Raw genomic sequence first — 23,825 nt, forward strand, 5'->3', positions numbered from 1 at the left:
TTTATTGACTGGAAATATATTTGTTATATGGGAAAAATATATAAAAAAAAAAATAGCATGCCTGCAAAGGTTTGCGACCCACAGCAGTCTCATTACGTATTAGATACACAATTTAGTTAAAAGCACATAAGGCTCTATTTATCAAGCTAGGGCAGACAGGGGCTTACATATGCACCCGTCTGCCGGAATTCAGTATTGCACAAGAGTACTATTTTCCGCTCTTGAGCAACACCCCCCCCTGCGCACAGCCAATCATGCACAGGCATGAGCTGTCAATCTCCCTGGTCAGACGAGATTGAAATGATACATCTGAAAAGCTGGAGAGGTTAGGAAGCAGCAGTCTGATTGCTGCTTGATAAATACTGACTGCAGGTTCTCTTGTGAGAACCTGCAGTCGTATGGGGGCAAACGACTTGATAAATCAAGCCCATTGTACTATAAAAAAAAATGTTTCCCCCTTTAATGAGTTCCCAGTGGTCCATTTTACCCGCTGGAGTATATTTGTTAGCAAACAGACAATTTGCCTTTATTTCTCAATTGATTAACTTTTTTCCAGAGGTATTCCCACCTACACTGAAAAGAGTAACAAATAATCTAAACTACAAATAATCTCTGTAGAAAAAAAAAAGAAGATATGTAAACAGGAGACAATAGCACGGATTAATCCCCCAGTGGAAGGTATGATGGGGGGGGGGGGGGGATTTTTTAATGTGAAATCGCTGAAATCATAAAGCAAGGGTATTCTGAAGCCTGCATACTTAACGTTTATAAAGTCAAGGTATGTCTGGATAGATGTATAGAGCTTAACAGCCACTGATAACATTTAGAAGGGAAAGATTTCCCGAATCTAGGGAGAACAAAGCCACACAAACATTATTCCCTGATGCAAGGGACACTTAACAGTCTCCAATTATAAAAAATGATTCCTTAGGATACTAGAAACCTATTACCAGTAAGTAGTGAATCAAAAGTTGAAATGGGCCGATATCAAGCTTGCTATGCATCTCCAGCCAGTAGAGGTATTCAGCAAGTTCACTAAAGATGTGAGATCCAGCATAAGGCGGAACTGCACCTCCACAATCACCTTGTTTAGTGACTGCAGTAGTAGGCCGACTGCAGTGCAGAGGAGCACAAGTACAAACAGTTATGGGCATCTACTGGGTGACATGGTTCAGCACTGTACTGCAGCTTCTTATTCTCTTTATCTAATCACATGTGGGCTGGAAGCAGACCTTTACAGTTAGGGATGCACCGATACTGATACTAGTATCGGTACCGATACCAAGTATTTGCATGAGTACTTGTGCAAATGCACCTGTACTTAAACCGATACCTCCACTTCCTACCCATATGCGATAGTGGTGTTTTTTCAAACCGCATGTTCCCATTTCATTTTAAACTGGAGTGGAGACTAAACTAAAAATTGTTTACTACTGTTCTGACAATAAAAATTGCTGTTATTTGTATTATTGTAGGAGAGATCACTGTACCTTGTTCAAACCCCTGAAGTACTGGGCAGTTAAACAGATTTCCAGCTCTGGCTAACATGGCCCAAAAATATCTTTCTGCCCCATGCAGTAGTGTGGAAAGTTTAAGACTGTTCAACTTAGAGTCGAACCTCCATACACATGTCAGATTGATGTTATATAACAGCCCTACAACCTAATTGCATCACCCCTAGATGTAATATTTTATTGTAATATTTATTTCTAAACATGTTTAGTGAACTTTATTATTTCATAATGGTCTTATGAATTACAGCCCTTTATAATTATAAAGAAGGAATCTTAAATAATTAGTCTGTATTGTGCTTGGTAAACTTTCACGACAAAAAAAAAAAATATATATTGGTAATTGGTATCGGCACTTGAAGTCTGTCATAAAAAAAATGGTATTGGTGCAACCCTATTTACAGTACATGCGGGCACGGACGTGCATTCTTCTGTTTGCTGTAGAGGGCTTGTACTTTGTAAGACACTAAAGTGATGCAGCGCCTAGAAACTACAATTCCACAGGTTTTTAGCACAATTTAAAAACAATGCAATGTATTGATGACTGGAATATAAAAAAAAAAAAAAAAAAAAAAGAAAAAAAGTTGTCTATTATGGGTAAAAAGGTGGGCACTATCAAACCACTTAAATTGCAGTTTAAAGTCAACATGAAGTATGGGTTAATCAAGCCTTGATTCAAAGAATTTTTGCTTTATGCAATTCTAAAAGAAGTCGAGTGACCTTACAAAACCCCCCCCCCAAAAAAACGCATGTTCAATGGCAAATTAAACGTTCAATCCAGAACAAAAATAAATTCACAGAAGAGCAGCAACAAGTGGCTTGCAAGTGACTTTCAAGACAGGGTAAAAAGGCACCAGCTTATTGGAGCGTAAAATCAAAGGTGTGCCAATAGACCACACTAGTACAGGCCCTGATTAAGTAATGGATATTAGAGGTCAGCATCAGGGCGTGGGCTGAAGCAGAAAAGAAGCTGAATATTTCAGATAGAAGTTGCATCACAATTAGGTTTTTTTTATACGTAAATCTCCAAAGCAGTGTTATGCCAGTAAATCCACTAAACAGTTTTAGGCCAAAAAGTCTGTATAACCTACAGGTGCATCTTTCCCAAAAATGTAATGCACCATGGAGAGGCTGAAATCCAAGTATATGCCCCACATGAACATCAGCTCCTGTTTTTTTTTCCTTGCGTCTCCTAGATTTAAAAAAACAAAAAAAAAAAAAGCCATATCTCCTTTGCTCATCTTGCTTCTTCTGTGACATTTGTCAAATCTTTATTTTGTCCTCAGTGTTTTTATGTGCACACAAAACAAAAAGGTCTATATAGCACATATCTTTTGGGGTAAGGAAAGAACTTTGCAGTTTAAACCAGAACACACCACATTTTGTTTTGAATTAAGCATAGCTATCTGTTTGCATGATCAACAAAATATTTTAACAAGAGTTTTGTTCATTAGGGAAGCTTTCAATCCACAAGACTTTAAAAGGGACATACTCTTTTCTTTGCATAAATGTTTTGTAGATGATTTATATAGCCCATAAAGATTTATTTTTTTTTAAATGTAGTTTTGCTTATTTTTAAATAACATTGCTCTGATTTTCAGACTCCTAACCAAGCCCCAAAGTTTTAGGAGAATACCGTCAGATACCTACTCCAGCTTGCTCCTGTTTGTGTAAAGGGTCTTTTCATATGCAGGGGGAGGGGGGGGTGTCTTATTTCCCACTTGCAGTGGGCTTTCCGGCTACCTTACCTCTTCAACACAGCTACACTGAGAGCTTCCATGTAAGTTTTTAAATCGGTATCTGCATCTTATTCTTTATAGTAATGTCTATAGATGTAGTTATATTGAAATTGGTGTATACTGTCCCTTTAACCCCTTGAGTGCCAACGACGGCTCTGAGCCGTCGCAGAGTTTCTCACTCAGGTGCTAACGACGGCTCAGAGCCGTCGCTAGCACTCTCCCACCTTGAGGGAGATATGGGGGCTCCCACCCGCTCCTACCCCGGCGATCGTGCCTGTAGAGTGACAGGCATCGCCGGGGCTTCCCGTTTTGCGTGGTGACGTCACGCGTAATGACGTCACCGCCCAACTTTATGTAAAAAAAAGACAATGGACAATATAGGGAAAGGGGGCATGCTGCTTATAAGCCTGTATCTCAGGCATCTAAGCAGCTACAGACCCCCAAGACCCACCATTGGAAAGGTAATTGCCTAACTTTTCCAATGGTATAAGTCTTGGGGATCCGAAATGAAAAAAAGGAAAAATAAAAAATACGTCAAATGTGCTTAGCACCCAGGTGGGAAAGTGCTTAGCACTCAAAGGGTTGACATTAAATGTTTTATTCATGATTTAAATCAGACCATACAATTTTAAACAACTTTATATTATATTTTTTCTTCATTCTATTGGTATTCTTTATTGAAAGAGCAACAATGCACTACTGGGAGCTAGCTGAACACATTGGTAAATCAATAAGCTATACATGTTCAGCGACTAATCTGCATCTAGCTTCAAGCACCTGATCTTACCTAGGTATGCTTTTGAAAGTAAACAAAAAAAACCCAAAGCAAAGTAGATAATATAAGTTAATTGCAAAATTGTTTAATTTTTTATATTCCTTTATGATTCATATATAGCATACATTTTTAATGTCCCTTTAACTCACTGTCCCACAGCAAGTGCCTCACATTAAAGGGAAACTCAATTCAAAATTAAACTTATTCAGATAGTGCATGCAATTTTAAAACAACTTTCCAATTTACTTCCATTAACCCTTTGAGTGCTAAGCACTTTACCACCTGGGTGCTAATATTTTCTAAGGTTTTTTTAATTTAAATTTTTTAAAACATTTTTTTAACTTCTTCTAAGCAGCATGCCCCCTCCTCCTATACTTAACATTGTTAAGTATATATAGATAAAGTTGCACAGTGACGTCATCACGTCACTGCGCATCATGAGAAGCCCCGGCGATGCCTGTCACTCTACAGGCACGATCGCCGGGGTAGGAGCGGTTAGGAGCCCCCAGATCTCCCTCAAGGTGGAAAGAGATTTTTTTTTTTCTGACAATTTAAAGTTCTCTACTACTCACATGAAGTTCAGACTAAGTGCTATTGCATTGTCTTGTTCTTGCATTTGTGGATTATGCAAATCTACTGTGTTGACTGGTCCTTTAAATGACCACTAAATGCAGAAGAATCGCATAATAAAAAAAAACGCAACACCCACTCTGAATTTCAAATATGTAGATTTTTTTCTGGTAAATGTATTTGCCTATTTTCTGGCCCCCTGCATCATGTGACAAATTAGCCAGACAAGAATATCCTGTGAGCTTGTTCACTAGAAAGTGTGAATATAAAGAGACCCGTGCACAATTTGATAATGGAAGTTAAATTGGAAAGTGTCTTAAAACTGCATGCTCTGTCTGAATAATAAGCTAAAAATGTTGACTCGAGTGTCCCTTTAACATGGGAACCAAGATTTGTGAACCTTGCTTTACACCCACATTGTGGGACATTCACACTTCTGGATACATTTTAGAGAGACTACATTTGTTCTGAGTGATCTCTAGCTTTGCACTTTGAAAAATCGTACAGGGGTTTAAAGGGCCATAATACCCAAATGTTTAAACACTTGAAAGTGATGCAGCATAGCTGTAAAAAGCCGATTAGAAAACCACCTGAACATCTCTATGTAAAATAGAAAGATATTTTACCTCAAAAGTTTCAGTAGCCACATCCCATTGTAAAGGATTTCTAAGCAGCATATTAGTATGTCTGTCCCGGGACAGCGGAAGGGGTGAGCTTTCGTGCACTCATCTTATTTCCCTATTCAGTTTAAAGGATGTTTGCCATGAAATCTCATGAGAGTTAAGTGGAATCTCATGAGATCACAGTAAAAGAGTTCATGACCTCAGCACTGCTGATGGGATGCTGTTCATTTCTTCATTTTTTTTACCTGCAGCTGGGCTGCAGCTGAGTATAACTTTACACAGAACTTACTCTGCTGAGCTGAGGAAATTGGAGGTAAAATATCTTCCTTTTTTACATAGAGATGCCCAGGTGATATTTTCCTGTCAGCTTTTTACAGTTATACTGCATCAGTTTCAAGTGATTTAGCATATGAGTATTATGTCCCTTATAAGTAAAAAGTTTCCCCTTATGAGGTGTAAAAGCAGAATATCAAGAGCCCAAGGTATCCAGGTCAGCTAAGTGTGGCCACTGCCATGTGTTTTATTTATGAAAAAGGGTTTGACTCACTAAGTCTTCTAATCTTTATAAAATGGCATTAAAGTGGGATATATAAATTTAACGATAAAATTATTTTGTGGAACACGTCTAGAAAAGCTGTTTCAGGTCATGTTGACAGCACTTTTCCCCCCACTGTGCCATCATATACATATGTCAGAAGCATAAATGTTTTTAAATTGTCATGCAAAATTGTTTGAATACCTGGTATCCAACATGCTATTGAAGACTCCTTACAACTCCAGCCACATCAGTATGGATATATAATCTAAACCAGCGGTCACCAACCAGTGGTCCATGGACCACGAGAAGATGTTGGTGGTCCTTGACACCATCCAGCATCCTATTAATCTCCTCCGATGGTGTCACCCTCGTTGCGCCGAAACTCACTACAGTGCCTGGCTGGACATCAGTGAAAACCGACTGAGGAGAAGTTAAATTACAATCTTCCTACACACTTTGCGTAGTACTGAGCAACTTGCGTAGCTAGATTGTATTTTTAACTCCTCCTGCCTGGCGCGCTGATCGGAGAAAGATGCTTCCATTCTAAAGCCAGCAGAGGTTGATATAGTCTTGGCTTAAAATAGTGGAAATAAAGTACATTTCTTCCCTTTACCTGTCTCTTTGTAGTAGTTTTCCAAATTCCTTCAGATGAACTTACATCACCATTTGTCTTCCTCCCCTCCATCTTTTTTTTTTTATTCAATATTAGTTATTTTTCATTTTAATAATTTTCCCACGCAAAAAGCCATTTCACCTGAATTCCAGTAATTGCCATCCAGCAGATCAGCCATACCCCACCAGTATTATAGTAATTGCCAGTAACATCAGTCGTAGTCAGCCAGTTAGCTCACATCCATATTGAGATCTTTCTGATATAAACTTAATTTATGACTCCAATGTCTGTCCATGATCATAAGTAGTTTTCAATAATTCCTAACTGGGGAGGTAACTTGGAAGTCCTGTGGTCCTTTTAAACAAAATTCTTTTTTCCCCCACTTTCTGCCTCTGTTTCCAGCTCAAAAGTTGACACTCACCCTTCATTTGGATGTATTCTCTCAGTTCTGTCATTCAGTTAGTTAATTCCAAAAAATAATTCTTAACAATGTGTAAATATATACATAGTATAAACTTAGCTATGGTTATACTAGATCCTTTTTTAAAAAAAATCATGTTAGTGGTCCACGGGATTCAAAATTGTGAGTTTAGTGGTCCAAAAGGTTGGCGACCCCTGATCTAAACCATAACACTGACTGTTAGTGTCTTTACACACCATAAGACCAAAAGGAAACAGGTTTACTTTAACAGCCTCAGGTTATTTTTGCTAGAAGTGAGAAATAGGCTTTTGTGAGTGGAGCTTTTTGGCACTGTTTGGCTACCAATATCTGAATCAATGCTTTGAAATGAGGACGTTTATAATTTTTCTGGTAGACAAGTAACCAGTACCACTTAACCACTGACACCCACATTTTGCAATGCTTGCACGATTAAAATATAAGATTGCAACATTGGGTTAAGGATTTGTCAATTCTTTAAAAAAGGTGTGGCTATGAACCATTAGATCGTTATGCTTTTGAGTGTTATTGTGTTTTAGAATAAAAAACCCACATGTGATCCATATTTCTTTGGTGACACATTTAGCACTAAAACAAACCCCCCCTCCCCCCCAAAAAACACATTAAACCCAAACTTTGTGATTCACGTAAAAACATACAATTTTAAAAGAACTTTCCAATTTACTTCTATTTGGAATGTTGCTTCATATACTGAATGAGCAGCAACGCACTACTGGAAGCTAGCTGTACACATTAGTAAGCCAATGAAAAACAGGCATGTGTAGCCACCAATCAGGAGCAAGCTCCAGCACCTGTATCTAAAGAATACTAAAAGAACAAGGCAAATTTAAGAGTTGAATTATGCTTTAAAAAAAAAAAAAAAAAAAAAAATTATATATATATATATATATATATATATATATATATATATATATATATGCTGCAACAACTAATCGGTAAGATTGATCATAAAAATAGTTGTCAAATTATCTCATTATCAATTAGGTGGTCAGCGATTAGTTGGTTAATTGCACAGCACCAGCTGCTTCAATCCAATGAACTCCTGCACATGGTATTGTGCCAACATTTTTATTTATTTATTTTCTATCCGATTAATCGGATAGAAAAAAAAGATTAAAAAAATATTTTTATTTTTTTGCACACTCTTAGTTGCAGTAGATCAGATTAAAGCAGCTGGTGCTGTGCAACTGACCAACTAATCGATAATGAGATTTGTTGACAACTATTTTTATGATCAAACTTACCGATTAGTTGTTGCAGCTCTTCTGTATATGCATACACACAGGATATAAAAAGTCTACACACCCCTGTTAAAATGTCAGGTTTCTGTGATGTTGTGTAAAAAACAAAAAAAACAAAAACAAAAAAAAAAAAAAAACAAAAAAAAACAGACAAAGAAATCATTTCAGAACTTTTTCCACCTTTAAAGGGACAGTCTAGTCCAAAAAAAAAAAAAAAAAAAAAAAAAACTCATGATTCAGATAGGACATGTAATTTTAAACAATTTCCCCAATTTATTTTTATCACCATTTTTTCTTTGTTCTCTTGGTATTCTTAGTTGAAAGCTTAAAGGGACACTGTACCCAAAAAAATTCTTTCGTGATTCAGATTGAGCATGAAATTTTAAGCAACTTTCTAATTTACTCCTATTATCAAATTTTCTTCATTCTCTTGGTATCTTTATTTGAAAAGCAAGAATGTAAGTTTAGATGCCGGCCCATTTTTGGTGAACAACCTGGGTTGTCCTTGCCGATTGGTGGATAAATTCATCCATCAATAAAAAAGTGCTGTCCAGAGTACTGAAACCAAAAAAAAGCTTAGATGCCTTCTTTTTCAAATAATGATAGCAAGAGAACGAAGAAAAATTAATAGAAGTAAAAAAAAATTGGGTACAGTGTCCCTTTAACCTAGGAGGTTCATATGCTAATTTCTTAGACCTTGAAAGCCGCCTCTTAAGAATGCATTTTAACAGGTTTTTCACCACTAGAGGGTGTTAGTTCATGTTTTTCATATAGATAACACTGCTCGTGCACGTGAAGTTACCTGGGAGCCATCACCGATTGGCTAAACTTCAAGTCTGTCAAAAGAACTGAAATAAAGGAGCAGTCTGCAGAGGCTTAGATACAAGATAATCACAGAGGTAAAATATATATATATATATATATATATATATATATATATATATATATATATATATATATATATATATATATATATATATATATATATATATATATATATATATATATATATATATATATATATATATATATATATATATATATATATATATATATATATATATTTAACAAGGGATTATCTATCTTTTAAAACAATAACAATTCTGGTGTAGACTGCACCTTTAATGTGACCTATTAACTACACAACTCAATTGAAAAACAAACTGAAATCTTTTAGTTAAAGGGTAATAAAAAAAATAAAATATGGTTGCATAAGTGTGAACACCCTTTTATAACTGGGGATGTAGCTGTGTTAAATAGTAGTCAGTACACATCTGTCATTTAAAGTGCCTCTGATTAACCCCAAATAAAGTTCAGCTGTTCTAGTAGGTCTTTCCTGACATTTTGTTAGTCGCATCCTACAGCAAAAGCCATGGTCCGCAGAGAGCATCTAAAGCATCAGAGGGATCTCATTGTTAAAAGGTATCAGTCAGGAGAAGGGTACAAAAGAATTTCAAAGGCATTAGATATACCATGGAACACAGTTAAGACAGTCATCAAGTGGAGAACATATGGCACAACAATGACATTACCAAGAACTGGATGTCCCTCCAAAATTGATGAAAAGACTAGAAGAAAACTGGTCTGGGAGGCTGCCAAGAGGCCTACAGCAACATTAAAGGAGCTGCAGGAATACCTGGCAAGTACCAGCTGTGTGGTACATGTGACAATCGCCCGTATTCTTCATATGTCTGGGCTATGGGGTAGAGTGGCAAAACGGAAGCCTTTTCTTACAAGAACAAAAAAAAAACAAAAAAAACAAAAAAAAAAAAAACCATCCATGCCTGGCTAAATTTTGCAAAAACACATCTGGAGTTTCCCAAAAGCATGTTGCAAAAGGTGTTCTGGTCTGATGAAACCAAAGTTGAACTTTTTAGCCATAATTCCAAAACATAGGTTTGGTGCAAAAACAACATTGCATATCACCAAAAGAACACCATACCCACAGTGAAGCATGGTGGTGTCAGCATTATGCTTTGGGGCTGTTTTTACTTCAGCTGGAACTGGGGCCTTATTCAAGGTAGAGGGAATAATGAACAGTTCCAAATACCAGACAATATTGGCACAAAACCGTCAGGCTTCTGCTAGAAAGATGAACATGAAGAGGAACTTCATCTTTCAGCATGACAACGACCCAAAACATACATCCAAATCAACAAAGGAATGGCTTCACCAGAAGAAGATTTAAGTTTTGGAATGGCCCAGCCAGAGCCCAGACCTGAATCAGATTCAAAATCTGTGGGGTGATCTGAAGAGGGCTGTGCACAGGAGATGCCCTCACATTCTGACAGATTTAGAGTGGGCAAATCTTGCCCAGTCAAGATGTGCCATGCTGAAAAACTAAAAAAAAAAAAAAAAAAAAAAAAAAAGTGGTGCTTCAATAAAGCATTAGTTTAAGGGTGTTCACACTTATGCAACCATATTTTAGTTTTTATTTTCATTTCCCTTTACCTAAAAGATTTGTTTTCTTCAATTGAGTTGTACAGTTTATAGGTCACATTAAAGGTGGAAAAAGTTCTGAAATTATTTATCTTTGTCTCATTTTTTTACATCACAGAAACCTGACATTTTAAACAGGGGTGTGTAGACTTTTGTATGTATGTATGTAATTTTTTCCCTCTCATTTCACACCCTTAGGACATTCCATGCCATCCTAAGGGCTTGATTTATCAAGCCTCTACGGCAGCAAGTTCTCTCAAGAACTTGCTTGCCCTGATTTATCAAGCAGCGGTCACCAGACCGCTGCTTCCCTAACATCTACGCCACCTCTATTGTGGCGGAATTCAATCTCCTCGGTCGAGTCCGACAAGATTGACAGCTCCTAACCCGCGCATGATTGGCTGTGCGCGGGATTGCACACGAGGGCAAAATTGCGCTTGTGTGCAATGTTAATTACCGGCGGGTAATTTCACCCCGCCACAGGCGAGCTGAGGCGTACAGGGGCGCAATTTAATAAATCTAGCCCTAACTGTGCTGGGCTCTAGTGCCTTGGGGGGGGCAAACAAAAAACTCAATACTCATAGTCCAGGAAAACCTTGTATGTGGCTTGATTCATGCACTCAAACAAATCTGCCCAATTCCAGGTCATCTTCTCTGAGTCAAATTTCAGCTTTGCCCAACACCTGGTCGTCTAACGGTTAGACAAAGACCTGGAGAGTCCTACAAGCCACAGTGTCACACCTACTGTGAAATTTGGTGAAGGATCAAGGATGATCTGGGGGTGCTTCAGTGCTGGGATCGGGAAGAATTCTTTTTTTGAAGGACACATGAATATAAGGTTATCCTGGAAGATAACAAGCTTCCTTCTGCTCTGACAATGTTCCACAACTGAGGATTGTTTTTTTTTTTCCAGGTGGACAATGCTCCCTCCATGACACAACCAGGTCAATCAAGATCTGGTAGCCCTCTATCCACATCAAGACCCTGTCATAGCCAGTCCATTCTCCAGACCCAAAACCCCATTGAAAAACTTTAATGTGATCAAGAGGCAGATGGATGGTCACAAGCCATCAAACAAATCCGAGCTGCTTAAATTATTGCAGCATAAAAAGTCACCCTGCAGCAATGTTAAAGACTGGTGATGCACGAAAATTGACATAAATCAGGGTTATTCCACCAAATATTGATTTAAGAATTTGGCAAGTTAAAACATTACTATTGTGTTTAAAAAAAAAAAAAAAAAACCTTATTGACCAGATTTTCAGCAAATAAATTATCTAGATGACTTTCTATTTGGGAGAAATGTAAGTAGCTTATAGAATAAAACAAAAAGTTAATTTTAATCAAACTCATACTTATAGAATATTAAAACCAGAGAAACTGATAATTTTGCAGGGTCTAAATTTTTACAGAGCTGTATTTTTATTTAGCTCTTTTTTATATAAATTTGATGGCATATAAGATAACATACACAGTGTTATGGAGCAGAATCGTCTTTACTTGTAATACACTGATTCTGCAGCACTAATACAGGGTGAAAGAAAAAAAACCACACATGACAAGACTAGGAAAGGTAGACACGGAAATAATTACAGGGCCAAGCAACTATTAAAAGTCATCGTCACATGACAATAGGGGTTAGTCAAGCACCAATTTAACCACTTTATTACAGGAAATATGTCTGTAACATGCTTACAACAAATGTTATGGCTTATTTGCCCTCTATTGGAGTAGTGTTATCACCCGATAGCGTAGAGATCTTTCCCTCCTGTGGAAAGCTAACTGGAATGAAGTACAGAGGCCACTTATTTGAGCAAGGGACCACCACTGCACATCACATGGATCCTGAAGCCTGACAAGATCATGATGGGAATAGCTCCCACGTGCAATTCAAAGAATGAATTAAGGTGCTGCAGGGCACAAAAAAAAAAAAGCTTTTAAAATGGGGGTCTAATTAATACTGCTGTAATTTGTGGGCCAGTGTCAGGGTTTAACGAAATACAAAAAAGAAACATAAAATTATACTGACACAGGTGGAATGTCACCCCCCCCCCCCATGAGAATCATGTAGTTTCAATTTGTCCCTTTAACACTAGGACAAGTGAGACTATAAATCTGCCCAAGCATTACTTTGAATTTATTTTAACCCCTTTTTTTCAAACACGGTTTCAAACATTGCTGCCTTATAATGCCACAAGTTTTGGCTATGCCCCTTTAAATATAAGCTATGTATAGCTTATTTCTTAGGAGGATGCCAAAATGGTAAGCCAGAGAAGAATGTAAATGTACACACACGTTTACATTTTCCCCCCTAATTTATCAAAGCATGCCTTAAACCAGTGTTTCTCATCCATGGTCCTCAAGTACCCACAACAGGCCAGGTTGTCATAGCTGAACCAGTGCACCGGTGAAGTATTCAGATGATCAGTAACACTATGGTTACCAACCTGCTCTCAGCCATCAGCTGATTATTTCACCTAATGAAAACCTGGACTGTTTGGGGTACTGGAGGACAGCGGTTGAGAAACAAATGCCTTAAACCAGGAAGTTGAAGACATCTAGTTAGCCAATCACAAGAGACAAATGTGTGCAGGCACCAATTAGCAGCAGCTCCCACTGGTGTATGGTATGTGCGTACTTTTTTTTTTTAACAAGGGATACTAAGAACGAAGCACATTTGAATATAGAAGTGAATTTAAAAGTCTTAAAATTACATGTTTTATCTGAATCATGCAAGTTTAATTTTGACTTTCCTAACCCTTTAAAACTACTAAATAGAAACACATCTTAGGAGAAAAAAATAAATAAAAAAAAATCTGTTGTGCATAAATAAGTGATACAAGGAACATGATCTACATTTAACCATTCCTATATTCATTTGTTTTGCACATTTTTCTGCAACAATACATGTTTGCACAAGGTCAGAGTGTTGCTGTAGTCTTCTAAACAGGGACCTTAAATTATTTAGATTATACTCATACACCGATAGATAATTTATCTAGAAACCAATATCTAGAAGCCATTTAAATTGGCCTTCATTAAAGGACCTTTTAGCAGCAAGTAATCCCATTTAACAAGAGTCATACTATAAGCCTCATCTACAATACCAAACCCTTATAAGAACCGTCAATTCAATGTCTGCATTTTAGCCGAAGGATGCCAGTGTGACAAATGTTTTGCCTGCAGGGTATCCCATCCCCTACCCAGCTATTCATCCCTCTGCAGTCATGTGACTGCACACTAGCTGCGGGAATCACGCAGGTGACGTCAGGAAACGCTACGGAAAAAAAAAAAAACGAACCCCGGAAAAACCCGAACATCCCACTCCTTTCACTTGCAGGTAAAAGAGCACAACATCCTAGCACAAGGCGTTCCCAGGAACAGCCGAACACGGAAACACCCGATGTGACAGGGGAGGAGGGGGATGACAGGATTCAGTGAACCGAAGACAGACGGAAAGATGGTGCTGGTCACATGATAGCTGAATAAGGAGAAATCACCTACATACATCAGGAATTGGGAAAATACGTGGCAGTGCCGTCACCTGATATAGAATATATATATATATATATATATATATATATATATATATATATATATATAAATAAATAAATCACACACATGATCTCAGTACATAGATGAGTCTAGTATATATATTATACACAGTGCTTCTAATTATATCGTAATTAGAGTGAAGCTATATCCACATATATACTAGACTCATCTATGTACTGAGATCATATGTATGTGTGTGAGATATATATACATACACAAATTATTTATATGTACACGGTAGTTACAGCAGCCAATGATATGGTCTAATACCCTCAATGGCTTATAAAGGCATTGCGTGAATTTGTACGGCAAAAACGTTCTTGGAGCCCATCACTCACATTCAGGCGTTGTAAATAGGTAGGGTTGGAATGGCCTCTGTCACCCACTTCACATTTAAGGTGTTTCGATAGCAAAAATACCAAGTGCTTCATAAATCATTAGCAAGGAAAAGCAAACGTAACTAAAACATTAAAATCAGTCCATTTTGAATATATCGGGTATAAATTGAAGCATCATCGTATTTGTAGTAGGTGATGGAGCTATATAGTATAATATATATACGAATGGATCGTTATATTAACATGTTTAACCCCTTGGCAGCCAGAGGGGGCTACAACCATTGATACGATGCAAACCTTATGTGACAGTCAATGGGGCTGAATATTTTTTAAGAAGCTTTAGGTAACTTACCACTGAATACCATGGCAGAAGAGGCGCCCATGACAGCGAAGAAGGCGGAGTACTCGGGAGCGGCGCTGGTCGCTGACATTATGTCGGTGCGCTGAATTCACTTGTTAGATATAAAAAATAAATGTAAATAATTTACTTTCCAATAGAGTCCGGGGGAAAGGGAAGATATTATGAACGAAACTACAGGGGAAAGAGGTAGAAGGGAAACGGACCGTCTTCTCTCCCGGCTGCTGCTTTCACTGACAGGATTCAGTCTCCGTTTGCTGCTCTAAATACCTCACCGCAAAACAAAATGGCTGACAGCCGCACGTCATGTGACGCGGCGTCTCTCCTTGGTTTAGGATTTAGCCCCGCCCATTTTATGAGACATATCATTGTCTGTGAGTTGCATCCCTATGTCATGTGGTAGTTCACACCGTTAACCTTGCTGCCTTTTTTTCCGATTTTTTTCTTTCAATTAAAAAACAAAAATTAAATTATAATCAATTATTCCGTTGTTTTTATTTTTTGTTGCAAAGTTTCTGAGAGGGCAAAATAAAAAAAACATTTTTTCAGTTTGTTATTTTGTAAATATATAACTGAAAACAATGACATATGTATATATTGGTGATGTTACAAAATGGATGATACTATTGCCATGTAACGATTACAATACTTTAAAATGGTTGCTTGAGAGGTTGTTTAAAAAAAATCACCAAGGACAATATTTAGTTGGTTCCCTAAAATGTACAGCCAACTATAACCAATCATGTTATCACAAAATTGTCATTTTGTGCTTTGTAAATATCATGGGTGCTTGTCTTCTTAAAAGTGTACAAATACACTGCAACAGTATATAATGTAGATTTTTACCTAAAACAAAATGTTTCTATATTATCTCACAGAGTTTCTATTGATAACAGAGCTTTAGTGGATCCCAACTCTGGAACACCCTTGACATACATAGTCACATGACACTTCCCATTTTCTATTTAAAGGGACACTAAACTAAATACATTTCATGCTCATCCCTCTAGTCGTGGCTGCCACCATTTTGGTTGCTGCACATGTGCAAACATGTCAACCCTGGAATGTTTTGAAAGACAGATTTCCTTTAACCCCTTTACCCAATTGGATATTTATTATTATTATCGGTTATTTGTAGAGCGCCAACAGATTCCGCAGCGCTATTAACAAATGCAGAGTACAAAAAAACAGTTATAGGCATCAAATGGGTAGAGGGCCCTGCCAAGAGTTACACTGTTGTAGTCAGCTCTTGAGAAGGTGATCAACAAACAGCTGGACTCTTAAGCTTACATGCTAAGGGGGTTCAGGGGATAGCAATGGAGGAGAGGAACTGGTATAAAGAAAGGTTAGCGTAGGTTGTATGCATCCCTGAACAGTAGAGTCTTTAGGGAGCACTTGCAGCTTTTAAAACTAGAAGAGAGTCTTGTGGAGCGAGGCAGAGAGTTCCACAAGATGGGAGCCAGTCTGGAGAAGTCCTGTAAACGGGAGTGTGATGAGGTGACAAGAGAGGAGGAGAGTAGGAGGTCGTGAGCAGAGCGAAGGGGACGGGAGGGAGAGTATCTGGAGACAAGGTCTGAGATATAGGGGGAGCAGTGCAGTTGAGGGCTTTGTATGTCAGAGTGAGAATTTTGTGTTTGATCCTAGAGGCAAGAGGAAGCCAGTGAAGAGATTGGCAGAGAGGTGCAGCAGATGAAGAGCGACTTGTAAGGAAGATGAGTCTGGCAGAGGCATTCATTATGGATTGTAAAGGAGCTAGGCGGTAGGTGGGGAGACCAGAGAGGACAGAGTTGCAGTAATCGAGGCAGGAGAGGATGAGAGAGTGGAATACCAAACCACAAAGTATATATAAATTTATTTATGTCCAATTGTCCTGAGCTCCAGGCATCTGCCTTCATATGGAACTGGAGTACGATTGGGTGCTCCAGTTCCATATGAAGACAGATGTTAGATCTTTTCAGACGGTGACACTGTGTGGGAGTGAAAGCGGGAGGCGGGTGGGAGGCCCATCGGCGGAGGAGGGAGGGAATGAGATAGCCCCTAAACTGCAGAAAAAAATGAAGGGAGAAGCAGGGATGGGGAGCTACACTACAGAAAATAAAGGTGAAATGTGGGGATGGAGGGCCCTAACTAACGATCGCCGGATGGGGGAGGTGTGGGGACCACTACACTACAGAAAAATAAAATAAAAGTTAAAAAAAATATATGTATGTATAAAGTACTGGCAGCTGCCAGTACTAAAGATGTCCGTCATAAGTGGAAGGGGAGGGTTAGAGACACTTATGAGTTACACATGCTACAGGGTATGCAGGGAGGAACATGAATAGTGCTGTCCAGGAGTCCAATTCATGTTCCTTTCTACACACCCTGCAGCATGTTTAACTCATAAGTGTCCAGGAAAACATGGCCAAGGTGGCAACCCTAGTTACAGAGCTATTTGGTGGGATCAGGAAGGCGGGAGGGTCACTACATTGCAGACAAAACAAATATTTAAAAAATAATTTAAAAAAAACTAAACTGCATACTAGCAGACTGTCTGCCAGTACCTAAGATGGTTGTGACCAATGGGGAGTGAGGGTGGGAGACAGCTGTTTGTAAGAGATCATGTAGAGATCAGGGGGTGGGAGTTGTCAGGTGGGAGGGTAATCTCTACACTACAGCTAAAATTAACCTAGCAGGCTACCTGATTAACCTCTTCACTGTCGGGAACAATAGAAGTGTGGTGCGCAACTGCACTTTGCGGCATTCTATTTACCAAAAACCAATAGCAAAGCCATGTGTGTCTGCTATTTCTAAACAAAGAAGTGTTTACAATAATTTGTGTCATGATTGCACAAGCAGTATGTAAATAATTTCTGTGAGAAACCCAGTTTGTGAAAAAGTTAACGATTTTTTTTATATGATCGCATTTGGCGGTGAAATGGTAGCATAAAATATACCAAAATGGGTCTAGATCAATACCGTGGGTAGTCTACTTAAAAAAAATATAGTTTTGACAGGTATATAAAAAAACATAAAAAACAAAGCTTGTTTTCTGTATAAATGAAGTGATAGCAAAATATTCCCTGGTATTATGGGCAAGTTCTTCTCTGAAATTCCTGGTACCGAATGGGTTAAAGACCATTAAATACAGTAGAATTACAATTTCATTAACTCTGAATTTCAAATAACAGTAGATATTTTTTATGACAAGTGTCAAAACTTCCATTTTCTGTGCCCCTTTATAATGTGCCAGCTTCCAGCCAATTACAAAATGCATATATACCTGTTGTACACTGTGAACTTTTACACATGCTCAGTAGAAGCTGCTATCTTAGAAAGCGTAAACATAAAAAGATTGTGCACCTTTTGATAATATGAATACATTAAATTGCATGTTCTGCCTGAATCAGGAAAGTCTCATTTTGACTTTAGTGCCCCTTTAACCCCTTAATGACCAGCCACGTACCCTGCAAAACAATGCATATGTTTCTAAGAAAATTACAGTTTTAAATGTTTTAAAAACATTTATTTTGCATGCAGATTTTTTGTGATGCACTGATTACTTGCTAATACATAAATAAAGCAGAAAAAAAGAGAAGTACTGGCTTTAATCAGCTACTTTAATGTTACTTTAACCCCTTGAGTGCTAAGGACGGCTCTGAGCCATTGCAGAGTTTCCCACTCTGGTGCTAACGACGACTCAGAGCCGTCGCTAGCACTCTCCCACCTTGAGGGAGATCTGGGGGCTCCCACCCGCTCCTACCCCGGCGATCGAGCCTGCATAGTGACAGGCATCATCAGGGCTTCACGTTTTGCGCAGTGACGTCACGCACAATGACGTGATGACGTCACCGCGCAACTTTATTAAAACTTTACAATACAAAGTATAGGGAAAGGGGGCATGCTGCTTAGACGCCTGTATCTCAGGCATCTAAGCAGCTACAGACCGCCAAGACCGCCTAACCTTTAAAAAAAAAAAAATTCAAAAAAGAAAAATTCAAAAAAAACTTAATTCACCTTAGCACCCAGGTGGGAAAGTGCTTAGCACTCAAAGGGTTAATCATTAGTTCCTCAGAGCTTTAGCAGCATATGGCAACCTTCAAAAATGAAAGTTTCATGATTCAGATGGAGCATAGAATTTGAAACATTTTTTCAATTTACATCTATCGGATTTGCTATATTTTTCATCCTTTGTTGAAAAGCATGCTCTATACCAAACATGGCAGTATATTTTTGACTTTACTGTCCCTTTAATAAATTCTGACTGAAAGTGAGGATATCCCCAAGTTTTAAATAGGCTCTGCATTTTGCAATTTGTTTCAGGATAAACAAGCCCCCATGAAACAAAGTGGGAGTTTTATTTGTCCAGAAATCCAGGTAACAATAAGACATTCTGTCATATACTGCTCTTAAAGGGCAATTTCAGTGATAATTCATTAGAGCATGCAATTGTACCACTAGTTATGCTGCAAAGCCTTTGCAGGGGTTAAACACTTAAAGGGACATTAAACCCAATTTTTTTTCTTTCATGATTCTGATAGAGAATACAATTTTAAACAACATCCCGATTTACTTCTATTATCTAATTTGCTTCATTCTTTAGATATCCTTTGTTGAAGGAATAGCAATGCACATGGGTGAGCCAATCACACGAGGCATCTATGTGTAGCCACCAATCAGCAGCTACTGAGCCTATCTAGATATGCTTTTCAGCAAAGGATGTCAAGAGAATTAAGCAAATTAGATAATAGAAGTAAATTAGAAAGTTGTTTAAAATTGTATGCTCTTTCTAAAGCATGAAAGAAAAAATGTGGGTTACATGTCTCTTAAACTTTGCGGTGTCACTAGAAATAAAATGACATGTTTTAGCCAATCAGAGTATTTCATTTTATCACTATACTGATCCTTTCTCACAACATATCACTAAATGCATTAATCATTTTAAAATGAAGAAAGGAAGAAGGTGATTTGGGGGGGTTTAACAATAACATCACATCTTAAAGGGCCTTGTGTATTGATTAATCCATTTTAATACAGGTAGCCCTCAGTTTACGCTGGGGTTAGGTTCCAGAAGGAATGGTTGTAAATCGAAACCGTTGTAAATTGAAACCCAGTTTATAATGTAAGTCAATGGGAAGTGAGGGAGTTAGGTTCCAGGCCCCTCTCCAGGCATAAGTAACACCTAATACATTATTTTTAAAGCTTTGAAATGAAGACTTAAATGCTAAACAGCATTATAAACCTAATAAAATAATCACACAACACAGACTTTACTTGCATTTTTCTTCAAACAGTTCTTTCTATGCATTCCAATCTGGACTAATTTATAGACAGGAAGATCTTGTTCCTTGGCAAGCTGCTCAATAGCTCAGGTTCGGTTAAACTGATTAATTTCAGCTTGCTTGGCTTGCATATCTTTGCTGCAACACAAGCGGACAGCTCCACCTACTGGCTATTTTAATCAATGCACTGCTTCTCAATGCTTTTCAATAGCAGTCACATGACTGAAAAAAAGGTTGTTATTCTGAAACGGTGCAAATTGAACCGTTGTAAACCGAGGGCCACCTGTATTGTGTAATAATGTTAATAAGTGATAAGTGTGCAATTAACCTGTTGTGTTCCCAAACCATAGAGGTATGTATGACTTTATAATGTGTTTGACATTAGCAGGGCATTGTTAAAATGGTGGGCATGTGTGTTGTAGGCATGTGCATAAATTCGGAATTCATTATTCGTTTTACAATATATCCAGCACCAAAAAACGCCAAATTCTGCTGCCTACTGCCATATTTGCCATTTGTGAAACAAATGCCGAATTTATCCACATGCGTAGTGGATTTCACTAATTTTATTATATTGTACCAGACATCCCAACCTGCAAAAACTCATTTCAGGGAGGTGTCTTCACCCGCTACTGCGCCTCCACCCCCCCCCCCACCAGTTATATATTGGACACCTTGAAACCCTAAATAAGATAGAGACTTATCATTAAAGTAGCTTTCCACTAAAGTCACATTAAAAAAAAGTAGCTTTATTGCACAACCACATACAACAAACCTATTTTCCAGTGATCGTACGCTTGTTGAATGCTTACATATTTTAGAAAACGAAGTTTAATTACGCGCAGTGAATAAGGTAGTATTTGTGTTTTATTTTATTAAAATCAGATCAGTGGGGGCTTTTTGGTTACTGATTCATGCTTTGAGGGTTCTATAAAGTCCCAGCAACTAAAGGCATTCCTTAAAGAAACACTTTTCCGCATTTGGGCCACATTGGATGGATCATAGTACTTGGAGTTTCAGGGAGATTGCACTCCATTTGCTGGCATCAGGGAGCCACTATTACAATCAGGTAGACTCCCTGAACTTCAGGGAGAGTTGGGGTGTCTGTTGTACTATAGTGATTATACAAAAGCTGGTCTATCCACTAGGGCCATTCTCATTTTTATAAGAATTATTTATATTCTCTAGGCTAGATTTAGCAATTTGCGGATGGACATGTTGTGGAAATGTCTGAATTTCATTGCAAATTGTAGGGCGTCTACCATTGCACGAGCGAATGCCGACCCCCTGCCCTCATGCAACCAATTGAGTTACAGTATGGCTTGTCAATCACCCCAAAAGAATGAGTCTGAGGTGATTATCATCCTCCAACTCTAAGTTCGCAGATAGAGTTTATAAATATCAGTTTCAGGCTGAGATGAGTGAGCCTACAACCGATCAAGACTTCCAGATGTTGATAAATCTAGCCGTAAGCATGGTCCAATAAATAATGCAAGAAGATTTGACTTTGCTGAGATGTTGACAGGTACTCAAAGTAATTGTGTGTATGGAATATAGAACTAACAAGACAATACGCAGACGTCTAGAACAAACAAAATAAATTTGAGTCTAGTGTATATAGACCTAAATTCAATAATAATAATAAAAAAACAGGGGGAAATTCCCATATAAAGGGGGTATATGTATGAATAAAACACTTAGAGAGCATATTTGTGGGAAGGCATGGTGCCCCCCCCCCAAAAAAAAAAAAAATTCTGCTGTCCTAGGCACATGCCTAGTTGGCCTAAGCCAATATACAACGATACAAGGCTAAACCTAGAGGTGTAGGAAAGGATTTGTGCAATGATAAAATGCTCTATTACATTAAAACATATTATTATTGCACTGTTTATCCCTGCAATGCAATTTACACATTTAATATGCACATTTAAAAATCTAGAATATCAAGTTTTTGAATCCAAAAAATTGGCACAATAAATCGTCTAACAATTAAACCCATTTTATCCATTGATCTTATGTTTACGTGACTTTATCTAGTATTTATACTTTTGTTAGCTACACCTCCTACTACTGAGAACAGATCAATTTTGGGATATACAAAGACTGTCAACCAATTGTATTTCCTAAAGCAAGACCTATTTGGGTAAAGAAATTGCCACTATTTAAACTACAAGTGTGGTTTTAGTTTTATTGTGAATAAACAGTTCTAAGAAATTCAGTCCACAGGCAGTAGATTATGAAAGAGCATCATAAGTGCTTGAATTGTTTTTCATGTATTTCACAGTACACCTTGGCTATTTTATACACTGGGCATTAGTGAGTGCTGTCCTGTATGCTTGGATTATATATACAAAATATATTTTTTAATTCCCATAAAATATGTGGTGAGTATTTTTATATTTTTTTTATTATATTTTTTATTTTTATTTTACATTTTGACACTCTAAAAAAAAATAAGTCTCATGAGTGACCTAGGACAACCACAGTCAGCTGTAACCAAGCCAAACCAGCCCAGCTTTGGGTTATAGATGATCCACTACATGTCCTTGTCAATGCCCAGGAGGCTGGTTTACTGCAGTATAGATTTTTTTTTTCTTCAAAGGCCAGGATGGGGGCAAGGTGGGAGGGACATGGTGGGGGTAAACTAAACTCTGTTTTGGTCACAATGAAATACAAAGAGTAGGTGTGCTGGGGGTAAAAACACCAAAACTATGTTTTCCAACAGAGATTCATATTAGATATGATACTTTTAGTGCTAACAAATAGGTAAAGGTCTTTAACTAAATAACTTATGATAACCATTATTGAATGGGGATTTAAAAAAACAATGAACCATAAAAAAATGGACATAATGCAAAATAAATGCAAAAGAAAGGGTGGAGTTAATTATATATATATATATATATATATATATATATTATTGATTTATATATTTTTAAAATTTGACAAATATATATAATTTTTTTTTAAATAAATATTAGTGACACCTAACATTATGTTTTACATGACTGGTGAAAAAAAATCTGTCTTCTAATTTTACTGAAGAGAATAATTATAGTGTTTGGGAAGATCAGATTTATTGCCTGTTTACCTGTAAATATTACTGCTGTGTGTTTCTTGAAAACATAGAACTTCATAGTGGCAAAACAAAAGGACATATATATACAACAATCTATAACTGTCTAATGAAGAGTTTAGAAGTGTAGACCAGTGGATTCTCCTTTTGTCCCTCATTTTTTTTTTTTTTTTAAATAGTTTTATTTTTTTACATACTCTTAGCACACCAATGTGCCCATTAATTTATGTGATTGTATTAACTGAATACACATTGAATGGGGAAACATAACTTTGATTAGAATAAGCAAACTTGACAGAAATTAGATACCGTAGATACTCGAGTATAACGCCACTCGTGTATAACGTGAAGGGACCTGATATTTATTATGGAAATGGGAGAAAAGTTCAAGACGCAAGGAGCAAAAAAGTATCAATTTTAATATCAAAGAATGGAAAGCACAATTTTACAGAACAAAAAAGTATAAATTTTAATATCAAAGAATGAAAACACAATTTTACTGTACATACCGTAATTGTAACATACGGTCAGGACCGTCTCTAACACAGGGCAAAAGGGGCAGCTGCCCAGGGCCCAGTTTCTGTTGGGGGGCCCAAGAGTCCTAAAAAAAAAAAATCTTTTTTTTTTTTATGGTTCATACCAGACTGCTGATGTGACATGGGGAACACATACATTCAATCCTAATACTGTCACAGTCAAAAGTACTCTGTTTATATATATATATTTTT

General features: G+C 37.5%; 1 protein-coding gene across 1 annotated transcript in view; it reads right to left on the reverse strand.

Annotated features, from left to right (window-relative positions):
- ATP6V0C (ATPase H+ transporting V0 subunit c) overlaps positions 1 to 15,057 on the reverse strand; it is a 38,595-nt gene extending 23,538 nt beyond the window's left edge. The window contains exon 1 of the mRNA XM_053694833.1: positions 14,755 to 15,057. Coding sequence (XP_053550808.1) covers positions 14,755 to 14,833 — 79 coding nt within the window. The 5' untranslated portion in view covers positions 14,834 to 15,057. The remainder of the gene's footprint in view (positions 1 to 14,754) is intronic.
- Between the last annotated feature and the right edge of the window lie 8,768 nt (positions 15,058 to 23,825).

Source organism: Bombina bombina, chromosome 11, assembly GCF_027579735.1.
Source record: "Bombina bombina isolate aBomBom1 chromosome 11, aBomBom1.pri, whole genome shotgun sequence".
Taxonomy (NCBI): Eukaryota; Metazoa; Chordata; class Amphibia; order Anura; family Bombinatoridae; genus Bombina; species Bombina bombina.